We start from the raw sequence: 12,885 nt of genomic DNA, 5'->3' as shown, positions 1-12,885 counted from the left end.
TTTCATGTGTCAAAACAAACACTGAAAATTCTTTTCTCCCTGGCTTATGGAAAATTGTTGACTTGAACAACACTAATGTCTTCCAGCTGTAGTCACTATTCATATGCTAAACTAAGGATGTTGATACAAATGAGTCTAAGGTATCCTTTCTGCAAAACTGTAAGCCTGGATATTGGGGAACACACAAATGACTACACAGCATGGATTTTTCCCATTTTTCCACACATACACCTATATTTTCTTTTACTAGGAAAAAGATAAAGAATAGAATATGCAGAAAATATTCCCCACAACACTTGCAATCTGGTTACACATATTGCCATTACTTCCCTCTCTTTTTATAGTTGTGGTTTTATTTCCCTTCCTCTTGCATTTTGGGGCAGTTGTAGGTGAAACTTTGTACCTCCTGCTATAAAGACAATTGACCTAGCATATGTCTCAATCACTGTCAACATAACTCTTAGCTTCATATTATCTTATTCTTTGCCAAAACTTTCTGCTTTTACAAAGATTGTTGTTCACAGCTGAACTGTAATGCACTGGATTCTATCTCTTCCTTTTTTCCAGGGTAGGTCCTTGCCCAACTTGTAAAAGCAGTACAGTGGGAGTGTAGTTCAGCCTTCACTTTCAGGTCCACAGTGTTGTCATACTCTCCTCATTCTCTTGTCCCACTATCAAGATGGACTTTTTGTGAAGAATCTAATACATGGATGTGCGCTAAGATGCACTAACTAGAAAATCTTGCTGCTTTATCTCTTCTAAGGTGGATTTACAGTTTCTCAAAGGTTCAAGTTTTAAGCCAAAAGAATGACTTCTTAATGATACAATTTATTTGAGAAGATTCCCCCACCATGGGCATTGGCAGTATGCTTAATCTGTATACATAAAAGACTATTTCCAACTGATGAGTTCTCTACTCTATTTGTGTTCAATCTTCCTTCTGATTTTTAGTCCTAACTTTTTAGCCTTTGGCCTTTCTCAGGATGTATCCCTTTCAGCAAGTGTAGGAGAGATGAGCATGGAGGAAAACTCTGCTGTAAGCCTGCTTAGGCTGGAATCTTGGTTTCACCATTTACTTACTATGTGACTTTGGATGGATTATTTAGCTTCTCTATATCTGGGTTTATTCACCTGTACAACAGAGATAATAATAATCACTATCTCATAGGGTTGTTCTGAAGATAAAGTGTGAAAATATATAAAAAATGCTTACAGTCTGTGGAAAATAGTATGCAGTATATTAGTGATAGCAATTATTTTTATCATGTTACAACCTTTCATTTTCACCAGTTTATGAGGCACTAGAGGAAAGTAAGGATAAAGTAAGGATAAACATTGTAACTCAGAAGTACCTTAGAAGGCACTGTAAATACTCCTATATCCTGTTCTCTTCTCCCACTCCCCAACACCAGTTGCATTCCTATTTCTTCTATCCATTTTTTCTTCAGAAATTTCAAGCCCCTCACCTATTTTCATGCCTTTCTTTGCTCTGAATTCCAACATATTTTTACCAACCAAATTTTTCCCTCTTCATATGCTCCTCTCTTCACTTGACTTATCTAACATTCTTATTGTTCACTAATCTCCAGGATAGTAGAACACCAGTGGGACCTTTCTGCATTTTTCATTGGGAGTCTTTGGGTCAATTAATATTTGTGCTTAAAACATGAGAGTAGTTGTCCTACTTCTGCCATGAATTATTAATTGACCTAGGCAATTGAATCAGAGTTATGTATTACATCATTGTTTTATTAGAAATGATACCAGTCTTCTAATGAATTCTGGAGGGATTTTTTTAGAAAGGCAGTAATGTAGATGGTGAGTGGAATCTTTTATCCCAATAAAATGGTCTTAAGGCTGATTATAAGACTACTCTAACAGAGCCCCTTTCCTTGTGAAAAGTTTTAATGAATCTTATATGAATCTTATTATGGGCAGATGTTTCTGATATTTTCATGAGGAGCAACTACTTTAGATTTCATTGAAGACATGAGCTCATTAGAGTGAGGGAATTAGGGACTCAGATCAAAACTGGGGTACTGTTAGTCATAAAACTCCCTTGTAGAGTAACTGTGTGTGTTTGTGGGGATGTATGTGCTCGCACTTTCCTTGACATGGGAATTCCCAGCAAATATCCAAAAGGGTTACATGGCAGAATTAACCTGCTTATAGTTCTAGTAGTACATCTAGGGGCTGGGTGTTCATGCCCCAAGGACTGCTGGTGTGTCATTTGTAACACTGATGTTTGGAAATGCTAGCAAATTTCCTTACCTGTAGTGGAATAATTTATGAGATGACAGAATTAATTTCTCACCCCATTTCTATGTCAATGGACAGAATGTCTATTTAAATAAGGGATAATTTCTTCATTGACAAAAATAGAATCATCACTAAAAGGTACAAACCAGCAGCTGGAAAATCTGTACATGGAAATACCAATGACTGTGGGCAGCAGAAATTAGTTACTTTGGCAAATACTAGACATGTCTCATACACATTCAAGTCATATTTAATATGAAACTCCAGCTTATCCTAGGCAAAACCATATGTTCATTATAAAAGACAAGGAAAGTTATCATTTTGAGGGTTAGGACTATTGCTTATAATCAAGAATAGACACCAAACTTTTCCAGAATATGAATAACAGTTGAATAAAGAGATAGGTGATATATATAGAAAAGATTGATGGGGAAAAGTAAAGAAACTCAGACACTTTGCATTTTTAACATACTTATCACATACATTTGTCACAAAGGCATAAAAAAAAAGGTCCCTCAAAGTAGGCTTAGTTTAGTTCACTACAAGATATATCCTGTGAAAACACATTTTACATTCTCTGCAGCTTATAATATTCTATCTACAATTTTTTTTAAACAATTAGATAGCACTTGAGATTACATTGGTCAAAGTTGAAATCTATTCATTTACTTATATTGAGGTATAATGACATACAACATTACATTAGTTTTAGGAACAACATAATGTTTTAATATTTGTATATATTATGAAACAATCAACACACTAAGTCTAGTTAACATTCAACACCACACGTAGTTACAGAATTTTTCTTTTCTTATGATAACTTTTAAGATCTACTCTCTTAGAAATTTTCAAATATGCAATACAGCACTATTAACTATAGTCAACATGCTGTATCTTACGTGCCCATGACTTAATTATTTTATAACTGAAAGTTTGTATATTTGACCCCTTTCACCCATTTCACTCAAAGTCAGCCTCTGGCAACCACCATTCTGTTCTCTGTATCTATGAGCTTTTTTTACTTTTTAATTCCACGTATAAGTAAGATCACATGGTTTTTTTCTTTTCTCTAACTTATTTCACTTAGCATAATGCCCTCAAATTCCGTCCATGTTGTCTCAGATGACAAAATTACATTTTTTGTGGCTAAAAAATAGTCCATTTTATTTAGATATATATACCACATTTTCTTTATCCATTCATTCATCAGTAGACATTTAGGTTGTTTCAGTATCCTTGCTATTGTAAATAATGCTACAATAAACCTGAGGGTGCATATATCTTTTATGCTTAGTGTTTTCATTATTTTTCAGATAAATACACAGAAGTATCATATGGTAGATCATATATTGGTTCTATTTTTAATTTTTTGAGGAGCCTCCATCCTGTTTCCATAGTGGCTGCACCAATTTATGTTCCCACCAACAGTGTACAAGTGTTCCATTTGCCAGCATTTGTTATCTCTTGTCTTTTTGATAATAGCCATTTTAACAGGTGTGATATGATATCTCATAGTGGTTTTGATTTTCACTTTTCTGAATATTAGTGATGTTGAGCATCTTTTCATGTGCCTGTTGGCCATCTGTATGTCTTCTTTGGAAAATAATCTATTCAGATACTCTGCCCATTTAAAAAATCTTGGTTCTTATTGGTTTTTCTATTCAGTTGTATGAATTCTTTACATATTTTGGAATTTAACCCCTTAACAGATGCATGATTTGGAAATATTTTCTCCCATTCTGCAGATTACCTTTTCATTTTGTTGATGGTTTCCTTTGCTGTGAAGAAGCTTTTTAGTTTGATGTGTTCTTACTTGTTTATTTTTGCCTTTGTTGCTTTTGCTTTTGGTGTCAAATTCAAAAAATCATCAAGATGGAGGTCAAAGAGCTAATGCCTATGACTCCTTGCAGGAGTTTTATGGTTTCAGGTCATAGATTTAATTCTTTAAACCATTTTCAGTTATTTTTTGTGTATGATGTAAGATAGTGATCCAGTTTCATTTTTTTGAATGTGGCTCTCCAGGTTTCCCAATGCCATTTATTGGAGAGACTCTCATTTTCCCATTGTTATATTCTTGGCTTTTTTGTCATAAGTTAATTGACCATATATGTGTGCATTTATTTCTGGGCTCTCTATTCGATTCAATTGATCTATATTTCTGTTGTTATAGTAACACCATACTATTTTGATAACTATCTTTTGAACCAGGGAGTGTGATGCCTCCAGCTTTTTTTTTGTTTCTCAAGATTGCTTTTGAATCCTACTACTGGGCATATACCCAGATAAAACCATAATTCAAAAAGACACATGCACCCCAATGTTCATTGCAGCGCTATTTACAATAGCCAGGTCATGGAAGCAACCTAAATGTTCATCAACAAGATGAATGGATAAAGAAGATGTGGTACATATATACAATGGAACATTACTCAGCTGTAAAAAAAAGAGCAAAATTGGGACATTTATAGAGACATGGATGGACCTAGAGACTGTCATACAGAGTGAGGTAAGTCAGAAAGAGAAAAACAAATATCGTATAGTAACATATATATGCAGAATATAGATAAATGGTACAAATCAGCCAATCTGCAGGGCAGAAATAGAGTCACAGATGTAGAGAACAAACATATGGACACCAAGTGGGGAAAGCAGGGGTGGAGTTGGGGTGGGACGAATTGGGAGATTGGGATTGACATATACACATTACTAATAAGAAAAAAATATCAAATTGTACACTTTAAATACATGCAGTTTATCGTATGTCAATTATATCTCAATAAAAGTTGTTAAAAAAAGATTGCTTTTGGTATTCAGGGTCTTTTGTGGTTCTACACAAATTTTAGTATTATTCTGTTTCTGTGAAAAATGCCATTGGAATTTTGATATGGATTGTACTGAGTCTGTAGATTGAGCTATAGATTGAATTGTAGATTTGTGAAATATGGACACTTTAACAATCAGTCTCATTCCATGCTCACAGAATCTTTCTATTTTTTATGTCTTCTTCAATTTTTAATCAATATTTTATGGTCTTCAATGTACAGGTTTTTTACTTCCTTGTTTAAATTTGTTCCTAGTTATTTTTGATGCAATTGTGAACAAGATTGATTTTTAATTTTTCTTTCTGATAGTTCATTATTAATGTATAAAATGTAACAGACTTCTGTATATTTACTTTGTATCCTGCAACTTTACTGAATTCATTTATTAGTTTTAATAGGTTTTTTTGGGGGGTAGAGTCTTTAGAGTTTCCTCCATATGATATCATGTATTCTGCAAATAGTGACAATTTTACTTCTTCCTTTTCAATGTGGATTCCTTTTATTTCTTTTTATTGCCTAATTATTCTGGCTAGGACTCTCAATATTATGTTGAATAGAATTGGCAAGAGTGGAAATCTTTGTTTTGTTCCTGATCTTAGGAAATACTTTTAGCTTTTCACTGTTGCATATGATTGTTAGTTCTGGGCTTCTCGTATATGACCTTTATTATTTTGAACCATGTTCCCTCGACACTTACTTTCTTCAGTTTTTAGCATAAATGGATATTGAGTTTTGTCAAATGCTTTTTTTATATCTATTGAGATGATTATTTGATTTTTACACTTCATTTTTTAATGTGGTGTATCACTGATGGATTTGCAGATGTTGAACCATCCATGCATGCCTGGAATCAATTTCATTTGATCATGATGTATGCTCCTTTTAATGTATTCTTAAATTCAGTTTGGTAATTTCTTTTAGCTTGAGAGCAGAATGAAAGGGACAGAGAAAACAATCAGTGAACTAGAAGGGAGAACCACAGAAACTACCCAAGCCAAGCAACATAGAGAAGAAAACACAGAAAAAAAATCCAACAGGGCTCACAGGGACTTGTGGCACAATAACAATAGTATCCAAATTTTTAGAATAATACAACCTTCCAAGACTGACTCATGAAGAAATAGAAAATCTGAGTTCACTGATCACTAGTAAACAGATTGAAACAGTAATCAATAACCTCCCCCCCAAAAAAGTCTGGGGCCAGATGGCTTCATAGGTGGATTCTACCAAGCATTCAAATAAGATTTAATACTTATTCTCAAAAAATTGAAGAGAAGGAAACACATCCTAACTTATTTAACAAGCCCCAAATCACTGTCATACTAAAACCAGACAAGGACAGCACAAAAAAGAAAATTGCAGGCCAATATTTTTGATAAACATAGATAAAAAATCCTCAATATGATATTAACAAACCAAATTTACCATTATGTCAAATGGATCATAAACAATGATCAAGTGAGATTTATTCCAGGAATGTGAAGATTCAACATCTTCGAAGCAATCAAGATGATACACTACAGTAATAAAGGTAAAAAACCTATGATAATTTCAATAGATGTAGAAAAAGTATTTGACAGGATTCAACACCAATTTGTAAATAAAATGGGTATACAAAGAACCATACCTCAACATAATAAAGGCCATATATGTCAAAGCCACAGCTAACATCACTTTCAATGGTGAAAAACTGAAAGCTATCCCCATAAGATCAACAAGACAAAGATGTCCACTCTTGCCATTGTTATTCAACACAGCATTGGAAGTCCTAAATAGAGCAATTAGGCATGAAAAAGAAATAAAAGGCATCCAAATTAGAAAGAAAATAGTAAAACTGTCACTATTTAATTTCTCTTTTGATTTCTTCTTTGACCAATTGGTTGTTCAGTAGCATGTTATTTAATCTCCACATATTTTTTATTTTTCTCAGTTTTCTTCTTGTAATTCATTTCCAGTTCCTAAAATTGTGATTTAACTCATAATTTGGGACTTATAATAGGCCATCTGTAAAAATATTAAGAAATCTGTAAAATTACCAACACATCAAAATATTGTCTTCCATTATAAAAGAATCTCAATGAAACAAAATAAGAACAATGGAAAACAAAAATATCAAATTAGAGATTTGGTTTACTACTTTCCCTAAGTCTCTTATCATTAGAAATCAAACATCCCAGAATATGGAGTAATTATACTTTTTCTATTTATTCTATAACTAAAAGTCCTGGACATAATATGTAGAATAAACAGGATATTCTGAAAGGTGGGGAGAGACATCTGACCAGTGTGGGACCTCAGGACTTGAGGAACAACATGGTAGTGAGTTCCCATGTCTTCATTTGGCCTCTTATATCTCAGACTTGGAGGAACATGTGTCCCTGACTTGAATGCCAGTAAGTACAGGCAAAGAAAATTGCCCCCAAAAAAGCCTGCTCTTTCTAGTCAAAAGACCAGTGAACGGGTAGCTTAATAAGACAGAAAACTTTTAGACAATAATCTTGCTATTCTAGTCAAACACTAAAGAGTAACCAGTGCTCCATCCACACCATGCAAGGCTAAGTGGAAATCCTAAATTTACACCACTGTGAGCCTGTGATGAGGTGCTGCAACATGTCCACCAGGACAAGGTGCTAGATGTAGGGAGCCAAGACTTTCACCCCCAGTGGCCAGTACATCCCACTACAGTATAAGTGGAGACTGCTTGGGGAGCATGGATTTCCACCCTCACCTGACAGCATAAGGTCTTCCTCTACCTCCTTGCTGAGATGATGTCTGCTGAGGCCTAGTGAATGGTCAGGACTTTCAACATTGCTGCAGTAATAATGTCACCTCCACTTGGTGTCAGTGGAGACTATATGCAGAACCAGAACTCCCACCCCCACTTAGCAGTAGAGAGGATCCCTTCTGCCCCACACACATCAGTTGCCAAAGGAGACCAAGTGGGAAACACTGGCTTCTACCTCCACCTGGAAGTAATGAGGTGTTCCCTTTCCCCTGCCAGGTGGAGTCAGAGGAAGCCAGCTAAAACAAAAGATTTTTTTTTTAAATTCCAAAGTCTCATAACAAAATTAGAAAATATCCAGTTCTCAATAGAAAATCACTCATTGTAACAAAGGCCAGCAAGATTTCAAACTGAATGAAAAAATAGAATCAGTAGATGCCAACGCTGAGATAACAGAGATGCTAAAAATGATCTGACAGATTTTAAAGCAGCTATGATAAAAATATTTCAATGAGAAAGTACAAATACCCGGAGCAAATAAAAATGATCAAATCTCAGTAAAGGAAAGAGGATATAAAGGAGAACCAAATGGAAGTTTTAGAATTGAAAATTATAGTAACTGAAAAAAAAAAAACCCTCAGTGAATGAGCTTGAGAGAAGAATGGAGGGGGCAGAGGAAAGAATCAGTAAACTAGAAGACAGAATATAGGAATTACCCAACCTGAATAATAAAGAGAAAATACACTGAATATAGAGGTAACAGAGCTCACAGGGGCTTGTTGAACAACAACAATATCCATTATTGGTATCATTGGAGTCACAGAGGTAAGGGGGGAAAGAGACAGAGAGAGAGAGAGAGAGAGAGAGGCTAAAAAAGGGAGAAAGACATAAATTCTTTCTGACTATGTATTCAAGAAGTTGGGTGAATCTCAAAACAAGATAAACACAAAGAAATCTATTCCAAGATACAACATAATTAAGCCTCTTTCTTTAATTACTTTGTTAGAAGTCAGGTCAAGTTAGGAGATGTGTGGCAAGCAAGAGAGTGGAGTTAAATGTAACATTTCCTGAATACTGGCTGGATGAAAGTTCCTCTGAACTATCAGTATTTATACAGCACTTTCACATATGAAAGTACACACTTCCCTACGTAACCAAGAACATCAGGCATAGAAAATTCAGGAACAGTGTATATCAAATTCTGTTTACAGGTGTTTAAATTGCCAGCTGCTGACTACAATATCTTAGTATTTGGTTTTCATATATGCCATCTTGTTTTTCAAAATAAACATATTCAAAGATACAAAGAACAATTTTATTTCCTTCAGACCTTAACACAATATCAAGAGTTCGGACATAATGTCTGGATATTTTCTCAATTTCTCTAGGCAAGACTTCATGGCAAGACACTGAAAGAAGCTACACATATAGGTAAGATGCTACACACATAGAAGCTACAAGATTCTGAAATCACCACTCACCTTTCTGTTTCTGTAGGTTTTTAACTTCCCTTTTGCATTTATGTCAGTCACAGGAATAAGATGACTAATGCATAGTTAGTATCTTTGTGAATGATAAGCAGGGACTATATCATAGATGCCTTCTTCATAAAGTTTTTAGTCCTTGATGCTCACTCTGGAATTTTATCTCATTCTTGAGGAGGTGTATACACTAGTAACTGGGTACTTAGGATCAATACCATGACACAAAAGCTTTTTCCTTAATGGGGCAACATTTATCAATTCACAAGTATATGCCACAAATACTATCCCATGAAGTGTTTGATTAATTCCTCAATTCAGATTCCTGCAGTAGTGTACTTTATGTGTCCAATGTCAAAATTTGAAATATTTACTTTTAAAAAAATTGCCTTCAGTAAAGATGTGATTTACAAGACCTATTACCTTGTATGTTTTGAATGTTGGCACCAAAATCTCATTACTGGTCATAACGTCTGCGCTTTTCTCTTCCTGGTGTTGCAGAGTGCTGTGCATTAGCAAATACCTCCTGCTGTATGTGAATCAACACTACTGGTATTGTAGAAACTCAAACATAACCACTTAGTATATCTTTAGTAAACAAGAGCTAGTTTCATTAAACTTGGCCTGATTATTTACACAAGTGGATCAAGGATGGTGATTTTATGTACATTCTTAAATATATGATATTCCAGTTAAAGCTTTGGTGATATTTATGGGGCTTATTTAACCTGAGTTTCTTAAAAATACCTGATAATAAGAAATCTTAGGTTAGATTTTTTTTTCATTTTAAAATCATTTTACTGTTATATACCACAGTCACATTTGAATTGGCAGAACTGTTCCCATGACAGACAAGACAGAGACCTGTCATTTAAGGAAGAATAAGTGAAGGTTTTCATAAAGCTTGAGAGGACTCCCACAGTAACTAACACAAGGATGGATGCAGCAATCTCAGACAATGGTGTGCAAGTAGGTAGGAACAAAGGGTACTCCAACAGTAGCTGGCCTACATGTGTTGGCCTGAGACCACTGCTGTTTCCTAAGGGGAATTTCTTAATATGTTTGGTAAGCAGATCACTTGCAATAGACATATAAGTGGAGTAGGGTGACACTTCTTCAGAATAAATTATACACGTTTCTGGGCACGTTCTAGAAATCTCATTGGTGATAAATGGTTGCTGAAATATGATTCTGCAAAGGTAATCCCATAAATGGACATCCAGAAAACTTTACAACTGGTGAAATTCTTAGGCCAAAAAATAAATAGCCACACATACCAAACCTACACACCATGAAATAAAATGGTGCCATGTTAGGCCTTCTGAAAGAACCAGAGCAGGAAAGACTATTGAAAGAGAAGATCCTCATCCTTCTCTTCAGCCAGAAGATTAGCAGGCTCCATCACCTCTCCAGCTGCCCTCCATTGCTCCAAGTCCTTCTCAGACTTTTCCTTGAGAATCTTTTTCTTCTCCTATATTTTCTTTAACCTATAGAACTCTTCTTGCTCTCTCTCATCCAGCTCTGTGATGATATAAGAAAAGTACATTCAATCCGGGGAATGATGACATGTTCAATGGCATTTACACACCTGTTGGTTATCTTAATAGCTTCATCCAAAGTAACAAAGGAAGTCTGCAGTGAAGCTAGTTCCACCAGTAGTTCCACTGTCTTGGCATAATTCCTCTTCAATTTAGCCAATTGTTCCCCACCTCTGGCTAAACCAGTCAGTTCATAACTGTCAGTTCCTTCATGGTAATGTTCAAATACTGGCAAAGTAACACCTGCTACATTATCTTTCTTTGCTCTAATTTTCACTTGGGATTTATTTACATTTTGGATAACTGTGGTCCTGAAATCCCCTGCTGTGAACTTGGCCTCAGCAAGGGAAAAGGCAGCTTCTCTCATCACTTCACCCATCAACATTTTAGTCTCTATTATCTTCTTAAGGATCTGTCAAAATTGAAGAGTTAAGGCATCAGATTTTTTCTTCAGGAGGTTTTGACCTGTCTGTGCTCCTTTTAACTGAGCCTTCATGATGGTCTGTGCCATTCACAAGGGAAAGATTTCAATTCGGTCTTTGCCCAACGTTCTGACAATGACTGTTCAGCTCAGGTCCCTGGCCGGGCAATCGTGGCTGCAACAACCCCAGCCATTGAGTCTTTCTCTACCGGAGTCAGCTGGTTCTCTTAGGTTAGATTTTTTTTTTTTACACAGGGTTTTTATATTTAATATAGTACTTCTCACCATGGAGATGTTACTGTTAATATAAAGATTTTTTTTTTGTTAAACATTAATTCTCTTCTCCATTTCAATGCCAATATCAAGTAACTTTTTTAACATTAAATCTTTTCTCCATTTCAATGTTAGATACATTGAATACATTTTCCAAACTTTTTCCCCCAAAGAGATGTTTTAATTTTTGATTGATTGTACTTAATATCTAGGTACAATATTAACTTGGCAGACAACAAAACAAAAATTCAATAAAAATATTATGAAAAGACTCCTCAATGATGCAGGAGGCAGTGATTATAACTGAACAGTGGCAATTTCCTAGGATCTTGGACAAGAGTTTCCATCTTCCTATTGAGAATTCTGAAACTATGAAATATTACTTACGCAAATTTCAGCTGTCTCACTTCTTTGACCTTCTTTCTAACTAGCAAATGCAAATTACAGGTGTCATTTTTCAGTGCATTATTTGTTGTGAAGAAAACATTTTGTTTTCCATTTAACATAGTATATCAATTTGTTCCTATTTACAGGGAAATAATCAAGACTATGAAACTACCCAATTTACTGTTTCTTGCGAACTTTCAGACACCAAAGCTCAGTTCTGAACCTCAATAGCACAAAGGTTTTCAGGACAAGGTTTGATTCAGGAGGCCCTTCAAAGTCACATCTGTCCATTTCTCTTTCATGCATATACCCCCAAACAAGCACAAATGCCTGTAATGCTGAGAACCACACCTAACAAGAGAGCGATTGCATCTCCCGCTTCTACTGCTTCAACAACAGGCAGCACCAAAAGAAATGAAAAGAGGACCAGGAACAATTGTGTTGAAACTAAGGTCATGATGTTGAGATCTTGAGGTGGCTGGTTCTTGAAGGCTGAAGGTTTCAAAGAAAGCGGTATTTAATTCTATCTGACTCCCTTCCAGGAGCTCCAGATGCTGAGGCTAAGAGGTTCCACATGACAGCGCCTTCAAGGAAGCAGCCATTACAGGAATCTAGGTTAGATTTTTAAGAACCTTGCCAGGATGAGAAACCAAGCCAAAGACTTGCCCAATTGTGTCCTGTTGCAAGGGGAACAATCTCTTATTGAACTTAATGTAAACATCTATAATGTCATGAAAAATAAGAATACTTAAAAAGAATTTCTAAATGCTGAAGGAATAAAGTAGAGAGAAAAAGATACATATTCCACTTTAGTTCACAAAAGTATACTTTACCAAATTGTTGTAAGTTATAGATAGCTTAAAAGTAAGGAGGATTCTCCACACAGCCCGCTGCTGCCATCTTGAACTGAGGTGTCCATGCGGTGATTTTGTACCAGGAACTCTGTTCTGAAGTACCTGGTGCCAGGCCTCTGTACTCA

General features: G+C 35.4%; 1 protein-coding gene and 1 pseudogene across 1 annotated transcript; both read right to left on the bottom strand.

Moving 5' to 3' along the window:
* Positions 1 to 10,632: 10,632 nt before the first annotated feature.
* On the bottom strand, positions 10,633 to 12,197 carry LOC130841475 (V-type proton ATPase subunit D-like; annotated as a pseudogene).
* LOC130842509 (small integral membrane protein 30-like) lies at positions 12,056 to 12,499 on the bottom strand. Its single transcript, XM_057719172.1, has one exon. It carries the CDS (start codon positions 12,361 to 12,363, stop codon positions 12,205 to 12,207), a length of 159 nt encoding a protein of 52 aa, XP_057575155.1. The 5' UTR covers positions 12,364 to 12,499; the 3' UTR covers positions 12,056 to 12,204.
* Between the last annotated feature and the right edge of the window lie 386 nt (positions 12,500 to 12,885).

The sequence above is a fragment of the Hippopotamus amphibius genome, chromosome X, assembly GCF_030028045.1.
Source record: "Hippopotamus amphibius kiboko isolate mHipAmp2 chromosome X, mHipAmp2.hap2, whole genome shotgun sequence".
Taxonomy (NCBI): Eukaryota; Metazoa; Chordata; class Mammalia; order Artiodactyla; family Hippopotamidae; genus Hippopotamus; species Hippopotamus amphibius.
The sequence above is the reverse complement of the archived record's forward strand: the minus strand, read 5'-3'. Positions and strand labels throughout refer to the sequence as shown.

Bases quoted from the DNA above. Each gene is read 5' to 3' on its own strand.
- LOC130842509 (XM_057719172.1), bottom strand. From the start codon at position 12,363: ATGACCTTAGTTTCAACACAATTGTTCCTGGTCCTCTTTTCATTTCTT.